This window comes from Cupressus sempervirens, chromosome 1 (assembly GCF_028749045.1).
Source record: "Cupressus sempervirens isolate cs-2001-9-10 chromosome 1, ASM2874904v1, whole genome shotgun sequence".
Classification (NCBI taxonomy): domain Eukaryota; kingdom Viridiplantae; phylum Streptophyta; class Pinopsida; order Cupressales; family Cupressaceae; genus Cupressus; species Cupressus sempervirens.
This window is the reverse complement of record NC_143118.1, coordinates 433,383,540-433,402,727: the sequence shown is the minus strand read 5'-3', so window position 1 is coordinate 433,402,727 and position 19,188 is coordinate 433,383,540. Positions and strand designations below refer to the sequence as shown.

At 33.8% G+C, this 19,188-nt stretch overlaps 1 protein-coding gene across 1 annotated transcript; it reads left to right on the top strand.

The window, feature by feature from the left end:
• The first annotated feature begins 12,792 nt into the window (after positions 1-12,792).
• Positions 12,793-17,790, top strand: LOC149578140 (uncharacterized). Its single transcript, XM_089827662.1, has 4 exons — positions 12,793-12,964; positions 13,070-14,089; positions 16,323-16,880; positions 17,021-17,790. Exons 2-4 carry the CDS (start codon positions 13,238-13,240, stop codon positions 17,117-17,119), a joined length of 1,509 nt encoding a protein of 502 aa, XP_089683788.1. The 5' UTR covers positions 12,793-12,964; positions 13,070-13,237; the 3' UTR covers positions 17,120-17,790.
• The last annotated feature ends 1,398 nt before the right edge of the window (positions 17,791-19,188 follow it).

The following is a 19,188-nucleotide window of genomic DNA, read 5'->3' as shown; positions in this document are numbered from 1 at the left end:
TCAATTCTTGTCCTCATCTTTAGTTGGCTTTGTGTTTTTGGGATCAAACAATCATAGATCATCTCTTTTGATGATTCTATCAACAACTTTCCTATCATTTTCAATTGTCAAAGCCACCTTGAAAGATTCTTGCAAAGTGCAAGGTCTATGCAACCTTATCTCATAATGAATTTTACTTTCAAAAGAACTAAAACAAAAGTTTATTAGAAATGAATCAACTAGTCTGATATCTTTTGGAATTATATTTAACACTTTATTAAACCTTTTATTGAATTCAAAATATGTCATTAGAATTCTTCTTTATGCTAGCCAATTCATGAGAAGCAAAATAAGTGTCTGTATGATCACCAAATTGTTCAAGAAACAAGTCTACAAATTCCTACCAACTTGATATAGACCCATCAAGAAGTCCTCTATACCTTTCAACTGCATCATTAGTCAAGGATTGCATAAACAATTTCATAAAAACATCTTAATTATGTTGTTCAAACTCCTCAACTACATTTTTTAGATTGATAACATGTGCTTCAGCAAATTGATTTTTTTCCCCTAAAAATTTAGGTATGACAGTTCTTAAATCATTTGATATGGGATTTTGGTATCCAATTATTCTTATAAAATCTAATTGATTATACCTCTCAATTATCACTGGGGCTCTTACCCCGTGATAATGGGAGTTTTGGTATCTTTGATTATTTATCACACTACTTTGATGATTATGATTATTTTTTCTCCAACCATTTTTAGTCTTATCCTTTTGATTTTTATTTTGTTTAGGAATGCAACTAGTTTCTTTTTATTATTATTATAAATGATTCCTCCTTAGTGTTAAATGGAGAACTTTTAATTTTGTGAGGAGTATACTTAGATGACTCGCCTTTTTTTCTTGCAGGTTTTGAATCGATGATATCATCCTTCTTGATACTTTCTCTTTCCAATAATTCACTAGGAACCTTATTCAAGGCTTTAGGTGCTTTGTCAGGACATAATAAGATCTAAAAATCCTCAGTGAGTTTTTGTGAATCTTCATTTTCCTCATCCTCTTCTTCATCTGTCTCATCATCTACATGATGAGTTTCATGTTGTTCTTGATTAAGAAATGAACCAACATTGTGAAATGGATTTTCCTCTCCTTGGTCATTATCCTCTTAATCATCAACATACAATTCTTGTTTTCTATTAGCAAACTTCTTGTATTCGGTGAATGACATGTCAACAATTTTCTTGCCCTTTCCATTACTTCTCATGGAAGTGTATTTGAGGTATTTAGTTCCGAAATGGAAAGATCTCATTCCCCGCATAAATTTAAGGGATAAATGTCCATCATACTTATGCTTCTCAACTACTAACAGTTAATCATTCATACATGAATATATTAGTGAATTGTAGAGTTGCCACTTCACTTAAGAGGAAATAATAAAAGATCTTTTAGGTTTCCTTCTCTAGTAGAGTATACTTCAAATAAGGTATTATTCCTTCTCTAATCTGCAAGAAAAGGGAATTTTTTGGGTAACTTCATAATGCAAATTGTGAGCAACTCTCCCTATCTAGAGTTGTCAATCTGTCAATTCTCAAAATTGTTGGTTGAAACTTATAAGTGTTACCTTCTTGATGTTGGGAAATAAACACAATTTTGGTCAACAAAGAAGGTTGAAAAACACATTTACTCAACCCTCACCCTTCAGGCTCTGCAAAACCTAGGTGGTTGTACCTTCTTATCACAACTCATATAGATGAGAAAAATTGCCAACACAAACTTAAAATTGATACTCTTGAGTAGGCATGTACTTTCTCAAGGAGAAATCAAGTGATAATATTCTTGAAAATTATAATGTGAAGTAATATATATGAAAGCAAGAAAATGAGATAGAGAATTTCACCTTGCACTGATTTGTACTTTTCCTTAGAAAGAATAAAAGACCAGTCCTTTTCTGATGGGAGAATAGGGTCAATAACAATATTTGTTGTAATCATCTAATCACTTGGAGACATGCGCACCTCTATCAATTACTAGACAAAGAACTTGAGATTATTAAACCCTGGTTAATTAAATTTAACTCCAATAGTATTGAAGACCAATTACACAAAACCCATGCATAGATTTTTCTTATCGAATATTTTATTTTCAATTTTGATCCATCAAAAACAATGTAAATCCAAAAAGATGATTTGCAAATTCCAATAGTTATGATTTATTCCCAAAATTTAGAAGAGAAACAAAGTATTTTTATTAATTTTGAAAATAAGTACAATTGGACAGTGACTGGTTGTAATTTAAATATCTATTCTGCACATTCATATATCTATATCTTTTTATATCTATCTCCATATATCTATGAGGTCTTGGTACCCTTTCTTATAGAAAATGAAAGGGTACAAAAAAGCTTCAAACCTTTATAGAAAAAATAACTAATAACTAATTACAACCATTTATAAATTTTTTACAATGATAGGCTTTCTATGAATCTTTTTTTAAAAATATCACAATTCTTGAATCATATCAAGAATTTCTTCAAAATGTCAATTCCTAGGAAGGTCTTCAAAATCTGCCAAGAAGGCTCTGACCTCAGCTCTATCTTCTTCAAGCTCCAGCTCATGCACATTGCTGACATAGATGACATAATTCTTTTGCAAATCCCAGGCTCCTACATACATGTTGTTAAGAATGTCAATTTGGTCCTCCTTTGTTGGTGATAAATTTAGTTGCATGACTAGTTTTGAGTCATCCTAATCATTGTATGCTTGAATGGGAAGGCCCATGGTGAAGAGTCTTTAGAAATTGCACAAAAATAGAACAATGAATTTTCAATACAAGGACATTTGAGAGAATTCCTTATAATGTCCCTATTCAATAATGGTCAATAAATGCATTAAAATCCAACCAACATATCACACACACAAATGCAAAGAGATTGTCACATCTAATTTTGCACTAATTTAAGACAAAATGTAAATCTACTTAGCCTTAAATGCTTGTGTCCCTTTATTAGAATTTGAAAAGATATCTTTAGAGGGTAAACCTTTTCTAATTTGTCTTCAAAAAGAAGACATAGAATGCAAAATCACAAATCAGAATGCCAAGAAATCTATTCCTACAAACTGGTGAAATCAGGAAGAGAGAACCATATCTTTGTGAAATCACAAAATTGGAAGCTTATTCATTTATTCTTTGCGAGATCGTGAAATTGGAAACTTTGATAGAAGAACATAAAAATGATATTTTTTGAAAGAATTTCAAGGTTCCATCAAGAGTTATGACAAGGAACACGATAAGTGAATAATTATGTTTGACTTTTCAAGTTGGGTCTAAGAATTCTAGTGAACCTTGTAAAGATGATTATTGGATTAAATCTATGAAAGAAGAACTATAGCACATTGAAAAGAGAAAGAGTTGGGAATTGGTTCCTAGACCTAAAGATAAGAATTTTATTGGAACTAAATGAGTGTTTAGAAACAAAATTAATGAACAAGGTGAAGTTATGAGAAGCAAAGCAAGATTGGTATGTAAAGGTTATTCACAGTAAGACAGAATTGAATTTGAAGAAATTTTTCCATATGTTGCTATAGTAGTAATATGAATGTTTTTGGCATATGAAACTAACAAGAAATTTAAAGTTTATCAAATGGATGTCAAGTCATATTTTCTAAATGGAGAACTTGAAGAAGAGGTATACATTGAACAACTTGATAGTTTTCCTTTGATAGATAAATAAGATATGGTTTGCAGATTGAAAAAGGTACTGTATGGACTAAAATAAGAACCTAGAGTGTGTTATACTAGTTTGGACAAACATTTGACAATTTTTGGATTTTTGAAAGGTAATGTTGATAGTAACTTGTATCTAAGAAATAATGATAATGACTTACTAATTTTTGAAGTATTTGTGGATGACATTATTTTTGGAGGAAATGATGAAGCAAGTAAAATATTTTTCAGAAGAAATGAAGAAGGAATTTGAGATGATAATGGTTGGGGGAGTGAAATACTTCTTGGGATTGCAAATTCAATAGATCACAGATGAATTTTTCATATCACAAGCTAAGTATCTTAAAGACTTGTTGAAAAGATTTGGATTGGACTATTGTAAACCTACTAGAACACCTATGGTAACTAGTTGTAAACTATCTAGCAAAGATAAATCCCTCAGTGTTGAACATAAATAGTAAAAATCCATGATTGATGGATTGTAATATTAGACATATACTAGACCCAATATAGCAGATGTAGTTGGAATTATGGTAAGATTTCAAGAATCTCCTAAGGAGACACATTATACAACAGTAAAAAGGATTTTCAAATATTTGAAAGGAATGTCTGATTATCATTTATGGTATGATAGATCACATGATTTTATATTATGTTTGTACACTAATGTTGATTAGATAGGAATTGTAGATGATAGAAAGAGCACTAGTGGTGGAAATTCTTCTTATGAGGAAGAATGGTTTCTTGGCTAATTAAGAAAAAAGATTGCATTTTATAGAGTATAGTAGAAGTAAAATATATAGTAGCAACAAATAATTGTAATCAAATTATTTGGATGAACCAAATGCTCAAGGATATTGGAATAGAGTAAAATGAACCTATTATCATACATTCTAATAATACAAGTACAATGACTATGTCAAAGAATCAAATTTTACATTCAAAGACAAAACATATATCTATTAAGTATCACTTTTTAAGAGATAAATCTATAGAGAACAAAATTAGATTGCAATATGTTAGCACAAAGGAGCACATAGCAGACATATTTACAAAACCTTTGGCTAAGGACACATTTCAGTACTTGAGAGGTATGCTTGGGGTAATGCCCCAACCTATTTTAGGGTAGTAGTTGTAGAGATTGCATCAATTCAACTGGTAGTAGAGAACTATTTCTCTATCTTGACTAGATGCTAGATGCTTCTCCTATGGTGGAGTATCTATGTTTGAGTTGAGTCATTAAGGACTCTTAGTACTAGTATTTAATAGTGCATTTGGACACTTGAGCTTGAAAATATTTTTTTAGAAATGATTGAACTTAAAGAATTGGCATAATGATTCCTTTGTCATTTATGTCAATGGGGAAGAGATACGTACACAAAAAATATCGTTTGGGGGAGAGTTTTTATTGATGTCAATGAAAATCCAGAGATTCTTATGTATAGGGGAGATTAACACCTTCCTTATGCATGCTAATTACTATGTAGTTGTGATTTGAACATGAAAAACTCTTTACAATTTATCTGAGATTGAGATGTATGTTTACATTTGTAAGAAATGTGAATGGGGGAGTAAAGGAAAATGTAGGAGAGATATATTTGGTATTCATGGTACTTATATATTTTTCATCCATGTTATCATCAATGATCAAAGATGTGGATTAAATAGCACCTACATGCTATAGGACGCACATGGTATAGTGCACATGCCCTATGGGGCAATAATTAAAGACTAAAAGCCTATTTTAAATAGGTCCCACTCATGCCCATTTCAAAATAGGGATCATATAAATAAAATGTAACATTTAATAGAAAAATTAAAAAGGAAGAAGTATTTAGTGCAATTCAACAATTAAATATAGGCTTATGCACACTTGAGGATATGTTCACCTATATGCCTAGATGCTACAACTATGAGCATACATGAGAACATGAAGTGTGGTTTGAATTATGAGGATTTTAGTAAAGGCATCTTTCAGACAATATTTTTGGAAAGAGAGTGCTATTATTTTGATTCTATCTCCTCACATGGATGGAATTATCTTAAGTGGATAGAGACAAAGTTTGAAGAAATGATAGAGATGCCTTAGTTAAGAGGGCATAATTAGATGATCATTGTGTGAAAATTTATAAAGATTGTGAGCCAATAGTTTGTTGGTAATCCTGAAAAGTGTAAAATCATAATGTAACATGTATAGTAATATCTTAAGATTGTCCTATATTATTATTGTAAATTGGGAAAGCCTCAAGGCTGACTCAATAACTTAATTTAGGACTTGGTATAAAGGAAAGGTTATTTCTTTGTGGTAGTGTGTGGTTTTGATCAGTGAGATCATATGTTGTATCCAGTGTTGATAGTATTGTATGAGACAACTTAAATGTGAATATCTTTTGAGCGAAGAAGAAATTGACGAGGATTGATGTATTGTGAGTTTCAAAGGAACCTTATTGGAAAAGTAGTTATTTTTTAGCCAATTCAAAGATATTCGATATGCATATCCAAAAGATTATCTAAAGAATATTATTTTTGAGGCTGTTTGGATCATGGGTTCAATTTTCCTCCTTTCAACTCCTAACAGAGTTGGCATAGCTCCTAACAAGGATTCAAAGTCTCCTAATAGGGACTTATATGTATTGATTGTATTTCATTGACTCCTACTAGGGTCTATTGTTTCACAAGGAACTTTTATATTAGTACATCATCTTGTGGGCATCATTACCACTAGGGTTTTCCCCCTGATCAAGGTTTTCCCTAGTTAACCTATATGGTGTTATTGTGCATGGTTAAATTTCTATACATGTTACATCTACTATTTTTCTTGTTTTAGAATTAATAAAGATATTGCGAGTTGTTTTAAATGCATAATTGATTCACCCCCCCACTTAGTTATCTTGGTGGACTTTACTTTCTAACAAGAACACACTAATGTGTTTTAATGTCTCATAAGGGATCATAATTTTTCTAAGTGATCTAATGAATCATTAGTACATGTTAATACCCTTTTAGAGGCATTAGGACCAATTATAACACATTAAAACCTATTGATACAACTTAGGCCACCTTAAGGGGCTTATGACACACTAATGCATTATATTGTGTCCTAAGGGGTTCTATTTTAACTAAGTGATCCTATGAACTCTTATGGATCATTATAATCCCTTAGAACCCATTAGGAGTCATTATGACAAATACCAACCAATTACAACCCTTTAGAACACATTAAACATCATAAGACACACTAATTTGTTCTAAGAGGTTGTAATGGGTCCTAAATGGTTCTAATAAGTACTAATGTTTCCTATTTGGTTTTAATGGTTAGTAATTCATCATAAGGGATCATAATAGATCATAAATAGTCAAGTAGGACCCCTTATATCATGTTAACCATTGTAGGACATGTTAGTAGGATGTACATGATTCCAATGTATCATAAGGGGTCACAATGGATCCTAAGTAGCCCTAGGACATATTATTATAACCACTTAGGAAACATTAGGAAAAATTAGAACACATTAGAACCCATCAATGCCCTATAGAAAACATTAACGGGCACATGGCACACTAGTCTACACTTGTGTTTGCTAGTATATGGTAATGGGTCCAAATGAGTCAAAAGAGTTCCTAGAATACATTAATATGCTCTACAACCCCTACTAACCCCCCATGACCCCTTGACATACATATTATGGTTTAAAAAGGTCTAAAGGGGTCATAAGGGATCCAATGATGCATTACCATACACTAATGTATCCACTAAGGGGTCATAAGGTGTCCTAGAACACATTAATGCATCGTATAACCCCTTCATACCCATTATAACCCATTAAAAATCTTGTAGTAGACAATAAGGGTTCCTAAGGGATCTCCAATGGTCTATAATGCAATAATATTTTTAGAGACTCCTTATGAACCTTGAGGATCATTTATCATACAACACTACATGGTAGGGTGTTAAGCGATTGTAGAAATTATTAATTTGTGCTCTATGACCCATTATGACCCCTTGAAACTCCTTATTATGCATGCTATTGGGGGAACTTAGGACACATTAATGTGTCTTAGGACACCTTAGAATGCCTTACCATGTACTAATGTATGGTAAGGGGTCCTACAACATCATAACGAGATCTAAGACAAATTAATACGTTCTAAGGCCCCTTATAACTTGTTACAACTACTTGATCTAAATAATAAGATTCTTATGATTTTTGAGAGATCCCTAGGACCCATTACAACTCTTAGGACCCCTACCTTAGACACACACACACACACACACATATATAAATGGGTTCTCAAGGTATTGTAAGAGTTTGTAAGAGATTCTAAGATTCATTATTATGTTGTAGGATTCCTTGAGATCTATTACAATCTCTTATGATACACTAATGCATGGTAAGGGGTCAAAAGAGGTCCAATGATAGATTAATGTGCCTTAGTACACCTTAAGACCCCTTACCATTTATTGGTTTTAAGGAATCCTAAGAGGTCTTTAGGGGTCGTATGACACATTAATATGTTCTAGGAACACTTAAAATATATTACCATACATTAGGGTATGGTAAGGAGTCCTAAGAGCCCTTATGACCCCTTTAGACCCCTTACTAACTATAAGATATATACTAAGGTCTACTAATGTGTGTGTGTGTGTGTGTGTGTGTGTGTGAGAGAGAGAGAGAGAGAGAGAGAGAGAGAGAGAGAGAGAGAGAGAGAGAGAGAGATCTACTAAAAAATATGATGAGAAACAATCCTAAAATGATCATGCATAAGCAAGGGCTTAAGGATATAATGAATAGTCCACTAGAAATCATGTTAAAGATAATGTATCGATTTCTAAAATTTCTTAAAAACCCTCAAAATATAGAATCTTTATCTTAACTCCTATGAAGTTGAAACCACTCTTAAACATCTTGGAAGTATATACATAAAATATAACTTAAGCATAAGAAGGTATAGTATGCAACTTTTACTTAAATTTTACATTTACGTATATGATCCCTATGTTGAAATTGGAATGAGTGGGACCTATTTAAAATAATTTTCTAGTCTTTATTTATCACCCCATATGGTATGCTCAGTATAAAATATGCACCCTATAGCGTGCATGTGCTATTTAATCCACTTCATTTTGATAGCGTGCTCATTCTTTAGGGTGAGTGCGCTTTTTAATGCATTATAATTTACCAAGCCAATTTTTTTTTTAATGCATTAGAATTTACGAAGCCAAAGGCTTGGATTTTCCTTTGATATCCAATCTAAAGGCTTGGTGGACTCAAATAGGTTTGAGATGTATTTTCTAAAAAACATACAAAAAATGCTTAACTTTTTTTGTGCGCTCTCCATCAGATTTCCTAGTGTTGAATATCAATAAAATCATGTTACATGATATTGTAGATCTTTGTGTTAGCTATCTAACCATATAATTTGTTTTGGATTTAGACTATTTTAACCCTTTCAACTATAATTTCTTTTGAATCTATGTCCATTTTTTTAATCAAAACCGACCATGTATTATCTAGGGGTTAGATTTTGGCTCTTTGTTAGAGTTTGCAAAAAGTTAGTTTTTTAGAAACTAGACTCCCTTCTTATACACTCTTTTAAAAAAAAATTTGATTAGTTTTCAATGATTTATAGGGGGAGCATACACATATTTCACATTTTTGGGTTGTGTCCACTTTGAAAAATCATCAAAAAAATAGTAAAATTTTACCCTAAAAATATGGAATAAACTATATGGTGTTAGGTAAATTTTGACCAAAGCGATTAAATAATTTCAAAAAAATAAAGTATTGTAGAGGACCACATGTGACAACATTTTATATTTTTATTGAAAAAATAGCACCACTTTGTATGGCCCCCTTTTTTGAGGACCTTAAACTCCACCATTCAAAAACAAAATAGTAGTTTAGAATCTAGATTCGAGGGGACTATGACTTTTGTTTTTGTCATATCTTGAAAATAGCTATCTTCAAATTCTTGTCAAAGTTCAAAAGTTGCTATTTCAAAAAAAAAGTGGCATCTTATAACCCCCATTTTGGTACCACAATTTTGTGCACTAATAGATTAATCTTGAAATTGAATTAAAAGCATGCTTTAAGGGAGAAGGGGCTAGATTTGATATCAAATTATTTCACTAAAATGTTATACTTTTATGAGCATCTTTAGTGTTGAAGTCTTCATAAAAAGGTAGATGTTGACTTGCATCATTGAATTTATAGATACTTCATGGATGCCATTTTAAATGCTTGAGATCTAAAATTTACTTCTTCAATGCTTTGATGATGTTTGATTGTCTTATCAATGATGTCTTGCTTGAAGTGATTTAGGAGATATTTAGTAATGTCCTTGATCATAAATGTGGGCGATCAACATATGGAATTAGGAGGTTGGGCTTGATTTTAGACCTCTCCTTGTGAAATATGTCATCACAGAGGAGAAATTCCTACCTCTATGTCAAAAATGTGGACACACTTCTATAAACCCTTATTCTCAAGAATACCCATGATGGAGAGCATCTCAAGAGGTGGCTTATAGATTTCTATCTATGATGTGCAAAGATGCAAAATAATACTATGGTGGCTCTCCAATGAACAAAGCTATGCAACCCTTATAAGGTGCACCATAGAACGAGAGATTCAAAGATGAGAGAAAGAGTGCTAGCATCCAATAATCAATATATGCAAATGCAATGCAAGCTAAAATAACAAAATGAGAGTATTAAAAAGCCTTCCTATTTAGGATATGTGTGTTATTCTAAAGAATAAAAGAAAGCTAACCAAGCATGCCATGAAGCTACTATGAGAATGCAAGTGCAAGAATGCTCCAATTTCTCCAAAGCTCCAAATGCACCTAGAAATCTTGTAGTATAACATTAGTACAAAAGCATAAATGTATGAGAATGATGAGAGAGCTCTCCCTTTTGAAGAAAAATGGACAATTGTGAGTAAGAGACAAATGAGGCATAATCAAGGGTAGATAATGCATCTTGAGTGATCCATGTGCACAAGCATCTCATCCAATGAAGATCAACAATTGATTTTAAGAGGCAAAATATGTGTGCATGAGAATTAAAGCTATTTTGAAAATAGATATTCCTCTCACATAGAAAATTGTGCATTCATGTGTAGACCAAAAAGTCATTTCTTTTATTTTTAAAATAGGAATAATGTTTTTTAAGTGCACACTTAGGATAAGAGGGATTTTGGGGACTTTATCTAATTAAAAGGGACCAAGTTCTTTCAATTCAATAAAAGACTTAGGATAAATTGATTGAACCATAGGTTATAATTGCTTAAATAGATTTTTGAGGATTTGATCAAGGATAAGCAATAAATAAATTATACAAAAATGCTACAAAGGGGGCTCATAGCCTAGATGACCATTTTTGGGTGATTTCACTACCCACATGATTTGTCCATTGTAAGGTTCAAAGTCATACCCTTTTTGGTAGGTCAAGGGTGGTCCAAGTGACCTTGAACTCCACACCATTAACCAACCAACCAATGTTTGGTCAAGGACCAATGACCAATAAGTTTATAAAGTTGCCAAATTTGAGATGACACGAGAAAAATCAAACATGATGAGGACATTGAAGGCCAAAAATGCTAAAATAATGTCTAGGTGAGCATGAAGTTGTATACCAATACATTTCACGATGTTATTGATTGATTTTCACATATTTATATTTATATTTTATTTTCTCTAATGTGATCTCTCTCCCGCTTCTTTGTAAGGCTATATTTATTCATCTCCCTAATGATAAATCAACAAGTATGATCCAAAATCTTAATTACAAACCATGCATTCTACTTCATAATTTTTAAATAACTCATAACAATAATCTTCAACTATAATAAAAACTTTTTATAAATATAGTATATTAATTAAAAATTAATGATCAATAAAATAATTTAAAATCAATATACTTACAAATAAAAACACTTCATTTTTTTTGGTTATGTACACATATATCGCTCCTATAAAACTAGTCAAAGACAAAAGTGGAATCATTCAATTTTAGGACTGAAAGAAACCACATTATTGTTCAAGCAAAATTACAAATGAGAAACATAACAAGTCAAAAAAAAAACATATTATAGCAAGTTGCATTCAAAGAAATGAAAGTCATGAAAAAGTGTAACTAAATTCAAATTGACTACAAAATTAGAATATAATGTATTAAGAAAAGATCCAGAAGCTGAATATTCATGCAAACACTTTTATGATAATCCCCTCTCTCTCTAATATTATCCTTACATTTATACTTCTAATGCTCCCTCCCTCCCTCTCTCTCCAATCTTACTTTTGCACTTGACCATATATACATTTCCATCTTTTTAACTCCAACAACTTTGCCTATATCACAATTATTTGTTTAACAATTTTCAAATCAAAACACTTTAAAAACAATTGACATATCCATAATAACATGCCCAATACACTCAATTAAATATGTATATTTTTCATATATTTATATTTACAATTTTTCTTTCTTCCACTTGTCTCATCTCCCTTCCAAGATGCTAATTCAAAAATTATGAAGTCAAAATCAATCTTACCAATTAAAATACAATTTGATAAACCACTCAAAGACAAAAGTGGAGACATCCAAACTACTTGGAGTGTTAAGCCTAGGAGTTTATGCGAGAAAAGCTACAAATAGAAGGACATAATATGGAGGAAAACAATAGAAAATATGGCAAGTTGTACATCAGGAAATGAGAGCCATAAGAAGTCGTACATGAATTCTTCTTTACCACGCAAAATGGATATGAATGTGCGTTAGGAAATGGTCTAGAAAGGAAGGACGGAAGACTTTTCTGTGAAATCCACACCGGAAACATTCGCAAAACTTGTTCTAATGAAATTTTGGTCGCCAACCTTCATCTGATAAGAAGAAGTCAAATTTCTCTTGCGAACAAATCCTCTCTTTCATATTTGCCCAATGATTAGAGGTAAAATGAATTAGGTAATGGCGGGCGGGACCCAATTCAGGCCGCCGTTAACTGTCTGAAACATTTAGTTATGTTCTGAATCCAAATGGCTAACATTCAACGTAGCTATTTAATAATGTTCAATGCTTCAATCAGATTAAGAAATAAGGCGGATTTTAATAAGGTGGTCAACACCACGCCATCTTCTCAATTTAGCCTCGTCATGATGATGATGAAGAACAGAAAAACTAAAAACCAAAAAACCAAAAAAAAACCTTATTCTTCTGATTTTCTGTCTGCAAATAGGAGCCTGAATTCTTCCAAAGAGGTATTTATTTTTATCTTTTTCTTTTCTTCTTGTAATTGAGAAAGAATAATCGAGGAGAGAGTTTTGGACCAATGGGAAATTTACAAGTGCTTTTTCTCCCTGTAGATCGTGTAGTGCTGTTTGTAATTTCTTCCACGAAATATACGCATGGATGCCTCATTGTTCTCTGATTGAACAAGAATCGGAAAGTGGGGTGACTGGAGCATATTCCTAAACCACGTTTAAGTTTTAATTTGGGGTCTCGAGATTGCATATTAATTTGGAAATTTGCGAATGGATTCCCTGAAATTTGCCGTGAAATTGAAATTGAGGTTGAAGGAATTGGTTAAAGTTTTGGTGAAGAGGCGAAAATGGTTGCACAATTCGGTGTCTGTTGGTTTGGGATTACTGCTGGTGTTAATCATGGCGTTGGCATTTATTCGTAGCCACAGAAATCATTGCAGAGGGGCAGCAATTGATGGGGAAGCGGAGCCTTCGTCATTTCCATGGAATCCATTAGATTACCCGCATAAAAATGAGAGTCTGTCAATTGGGGGATTCGATTCTAAGACCTCTCTGAGTCTCGGTAACATAATTTTCGTAATACAGGGGTCTTCCAAAGTGTGGTCAAGGAGAAAGGAATTTGTGAAATTGTGGTTTAAGCCAGGGGTAATGAGAGGGTTCGTCTGGATGGAGGGAAACGTCCCGGTTGAATCAGATGATGAAAAATTTCTTCCCCCTCTTTTGGTTTCCGACGATTCTTACGCTCTGGGTGTCCGCCTTTCCATGATTTTGCTCAACACTTTCAGACTTCGCCCACCTGGTGCACAGTGGTTTGTTTTGTGCGAGGATGATACAGTTTTTTCAACAAAGAACTTATTGAGCGTTTTGGCAAAGTATGACTCCAGCGACTTGGTTTATATTGGGGGAAAGTCTGAGAGTCATCTTGAGAATCATGGGCATGCACATGCCATGGCATTTAGTGGTGCAGGGATTGCTATAAGCTACGGTCTTGCGGAAACTTTGTCCATTATGCTTGAAGCTTGCCTGGAAAGATATCCTCAAGTCCGCCGTAATGATAACAGGTTGCATGCTTGTATTACAGAGCTTGGTGTCCCGGTTACTCGAGAACAGGGCTTTCATCAGGTATGTCCCATCATCACCTCCCCTGTTTCTCACAAACTTTTCGAAGGACTCCTACTTTTGAATATGAACATAATTTGTTTTTAATTTTACCGAAACAATCTTAACAAGCAGTTGAGTTCGACATGATTCTATAAGAGTGGGGTTTATTTCATCATAGGGTACTTAATTCCAACAGAAGAAGGAACGGGATTCACGACTTAATAAACTTTCTTCACTTAAATCGTTAAGGCTGGCTATAATATGGTCTAGTGATCGTGAAGATATTGTGAGGTTGATAGTCTCTTCTTTTCGACATATGACCTGAATCTCATAACCGAGTTCATTATGAGCCGTGCTTTTGCAAGGAATCTAAGTTCAACAGAAATATTTTTAATCCTTTCAGGCAACTTTCTCGATTCAACCGGGTTCTATTGTGTTTATTTTAGATGTATTGTTTTATTTCCCTATTGCACATAACGCTTGAATCTCTCAACTAGGTTTAATCTGTTTTTGGTCATTGTGGGACACGTCAGTTTGAAGAAAATGTTAAGTAGAATTCATCTTATGTTTAGTTAAAATATGGATTTTTGAGGATTAGGGCCTTACGTTACTCCTAAAGTCCCCTATGTCACATATGATTGAATTCATCAACTGAATTACAGAGTTCCAGTAATAAACGGAAATGGGGCTATCCTTCATAGACCCTAGTGCAGTTGGGCTCTTTTATAGATATGGGAGAATTGGGACAGTATATGATTGATAATGTCCAACCTTCTACCTGATAGATCAATTTCTTAACTCGTTAAATGGGACTTATGTTGTAACTTGTTACAGAACAGTATAGTCCATTGTCAGAAGATATGGGATTCAGAGGCCTGTTAATTCTCTCGTGCTTCAATATCCTTATGTAGACATTAGGCGCCAATTTATTGAATAAAATCCACTCTTCTGCATAGGCCTCAGCTCTTTCAGCCAAGTTAAATGGGACTTGGGCTGTTCTGGGACATCCAAATATGATTCAAAGGGAAATGGGATTCATCCCTTCATAGAATTTTCTCAATTCAGTTTAATCTATGCTCTCTGAGAATTTGGATTCAGTCTGCTTGATAAAGTCCTTTCTTCCATATAGCATTTGAATGTCTTTAGCTGATCTAAATGAGCCTTATATCATTACATGGTATCTAATGTTGGTAGAGAAAGAAATAGATTTTCATCTTCTCGAAGGCTTTCCTCATTCTGGTTCTGTTCTACAATTGCTTCATGAGAATTAAGGTACTGAATGGTTAATGAAGTCTCTTCCATGTTGCCTATAATTTGTCAGAAGAGTTCTTTTCTTAAAGTATTCTGCAAGATTGAGGACACCATCTACTCGATGAGATCCTCCATGCATGCTAATCATTTTCATTCCCATTTGATTTGGGTCCTTTCAGTAATCTGTAATGATTCAGCAAAATCTTCTGTGACATGAACATTTGTAGCACAAAGTAGTATGGCTAACTGAATACTGCAAAGATGGGAACATTCTCTCTGTGTAATTTATACGTAACAAGTGGTCAAAGAGCTTGATTTTACTTGTGCTCACCCAGTAAATAAATGTCTTTTTAGATCTCATTCAGACTTGGCACTTGCTCTAGACATGTATGGTACTTGTACCATGTGGACCATTCAACTTCTTTTTGACTGGATTCAAGAATGATAGGATGTTGTGCTATTGATATTGCATTGGTCTTTGAGGGGCTTGCGAAGCACTGTTTTAGAATTTCTTTTTCCTAAGCCTCCATATAAAGCAAGATTGATTGGATCTGTAAATTTTCAATGCTGGGAAAAACAGGAACATTTACGTGGTAGGATTTTCTTTACATGTCTATTGATTGATATTTTAAATGTATGTGGTGAAAAAATGTTTATTTGGCAAACTCAAACTAGAGAAGAGTTTGTTTTCCCTCTTTTCAAATATTTTTTATTTTCAGTTGGCTATTTGATTAAAGGGGATTGTAACATGGTTTCAAGTCACAGGCCTTTGCTGCTTGCTAATTTCTTCTTAGGATGGATTCAGATATAGAGTTTTTGTGTGGTTTCCTACAGAAATGAAGTAGTGTGTTAATGTTATGATGGATCTGTTCATGGAATTAGAATAGTTTGCAGAGAAAATTGTGAGCTAATAGCTTGAACAGATTGTACATTGTTTGAAAGTAAGAGAAAAGCCCTGGCATCAACTGAAAAATAATACTGTTTGTATTGTGTGGATATGCAGTTTGACATCCGAGGAGATGCATTTGGGTTACTGTCAGCACATCCATTGACACCTTTCGTTTCTATGCATCATGTAGACCTACTTCAGCCTGTATTTCCAAATCTTAACTCTCTGGATAGCCTCCGAATATTTATGTCAGCCATGGAAACTGAGCCTGCTAGTTTTCTACAGCAAGCTATATGCTACAATCATACAGAAAAGTTATCATTCTCTATATCTCTTGGCTATGTTGTCGAGGTCTTTCCAAGAATTTTATTTCCCAGGGAGCTACAGGATCCTCAAATTACATTCCGTGCCTGGGATTGGGGGGACCATCCTGGAGAGTTTTCTATGAATTCAAGGATATACCCTCAGTCACCATGTGACAGACCGTTTCTTTTCTATTTGAAAGATAATTTTTTTGATGAAGAGAAAGGTAAGATTGTGAACAAGTATGAAAGATACCTGATGGTGGATGAGCATAAGGCAGATCATAATTGTCGATCTCACAGTTTTTCCCCCAAGAAAATTCAAAAAATCCATGTTACGCACAAACCTTTTGAACAAAATTGGCATTTGGTAAGCCTTAAATGTTTTTTTTATAAGTTCAGAATATTTTGTCTTGCAAGAATATACAGGACTTATTTTCATATTTCATCAGTTGACTTCTTTTGGGTTTCTCCTATTCACCACACGGATTTGAATCTTGTTTTTTGTAGGCACCAAGAAGACTCTGCTGTAATATGAGAGGAAGGAAAGATGGAGTCCTAACTATTACCTTAGATAAGTGCAAACGAGGACAGAGAATCTACAGCTGATATCAAGGCTTAATCAGTATTGGATCATTATTGCTTCTGACAGAAGGTTCTCTAAATGCTAACCACTAATAAGGATTGGCCCATTGGGTCATCATTGCTCCTAACAAAATGATCTAGAAGTGCTATTCATTCTGAGAGGACTACATTGCTTCTGGGGACAGTCATTGGGAATGTTTTTCAGGACTGTATCTATGAGATGCTGTTGATTATATCAACTCCATTGACAGTTGGATTCAGATGTACCTGAGGGTTGTATTGCATTGGTGATAAGTATGGAGACTAAATTTTGTCCAAAAATATTGCACCACAATCGCTGTACATTAACAAACTGAAGGGCTTGATTTTGAGATTTTTCCATAAAGAAGAACGCACAATATTCATCCATTGTAAGGAAATAAGCCTTGATATTCAAGAACAGCTAGTTGCAGAGAGCACATCCATTGATGATTTATAGATTACCGTGGATGATATTTGTATTCATATATCGAACATTTAATGTAATCTATTGTTTTTCTGCCGCGATTTCCTGCATATCCATGTATACAGAATTGAAAAATCCTGGAAGGTTTTGAATCAAGCTTATGTCAAGATTTTGAGTTCCTCTTGAAGGCTTGGTTCTTGTATAATAGAGAATACAACTTTTGGCAAATACGATTACAAGATTTTGTAAAGAGATTGTATATGATATTGATATTTTGTGGAACTTCGCAATGTTAAACAAATTTGTATTTAACATGAAAGCATGATTTCTTGAGGCGAACTTTTTCAAATATTGTCAGGCTAGAAGAGAAATCTTGTCTTATCCTGCAACCTGAAGGCTAGAGGGTAGACCCACCTCCAGCAACCAGATATGTTAATATCCAAGCAAATTTGAAAAATCAAATCTGATTAGAAGATTTAGGATTGTTGCATGGGGAATTCTTTAATTAATTGATTAGTTTCTTTGAGTTTGAAAGCTTCTGACCATTTACATGAGACCCATCCCTAGTAATTTTGGGGGTTTAAAAAATATAGAAGCTTTCTCCCTGGAGGAAGGAGCAATGTTCTTTTGATTGATAAAAGGCTAGAGCCAGATTATATTAATATATAAATGTCCGAGATAAACATAAAGAGTTCAATGAGCATGTTATAGTTGTGAAGACTTTCTGAAGAAAAGTTTGTAAAGTTTACAACTTTTCTGAAAAAACTGCACTGAATTACAACATCAAAATCAAAAAAGCCCAAAACTAATTGCATCAGAGCTCAGAAAGAGAGACTAGCCACCCCTGGGTTGTTTTTGTGCTCTCCCTTGTCCTCTGTTGCTTTCCTTTCTCACATCCGTGTCTGCATCCACCATTCTCTCCAAGTCTCTAGTTGGGCCGTTGGTTTGCTTCTCCTTGCTTGAATTATCACGTGTTCTTGTGCAGAAGGCTTAAACATCACACACAAATGCCTGATTCCTAGGCTAGAAGTGTTAAATAGTCAGAATTGACTTATTTTTCTGTTATTCTCTGTTGTTTAAGGGTGACCGTGCATGCAGGGTTCTCATCACTACATGTTTTACACTCCAATCTGGATCACATGGCTCAATGTCCTGCAGTGGAGGGCCTTGAGAATCGAAGATTGTCAAAAAAAAGACCTTGTTCCATAGTCATCATCCTCTGATCTCCTTCATTCTCCACTACCTAATTGTGGAATTTGATGAAGTCCCTGACCCATGTAGGTCCTTCATTGTGATAGAAATAGTATAATTGCAACAAGAACTCAATCCTTCATCTTATGTCTAACCTCCTGTATCTGAAAATCCTCAGCTCCTCAAATTCCAGAACCGGTATTGTTTTGGAGGACATCTGTTGATCATTCTCACAACATAGCTAATGGGCCTTGGAAAGGTGAGATCATTATCTATGTTCTGTAAAACTACAGTCAAGCCTACAAGAAAAATCACAAGGGAAAACTTTTCTGCAACTCTTTTGCTTAAGCCCAAATGCAACAGCATTGCTAGAAACACCGCCACTATATCCGTGTTGTCTCTATACCTATAGTTTGCCCTAATGAAATCATTGCCTAAAATCCCCAAAACTAGCTTG

Coding starts and splice junctions, on each gene's coding strand:
- LOC149578140 (XM_089827662.1), top strand. CDS start 13,238: ATGGATTCCCTGAAATTTGCCGTGAAATTGAAATTGAGGTTGAAGGAA. Junction 14,090..16,322: donor GAGAACAGGGCTTTCATCAG/GTATGTCCCATC, acceptor GTGGATATGCAG/TTTGACATCCGAGGAGATGC. Junction 16,881..17,020: donor TTGAACAAAATTGGCATTTG/GTAAGCCTTAAA, acceptor TGTTTTTTGTAG/GCACCAAGAAGACTCTGCTG.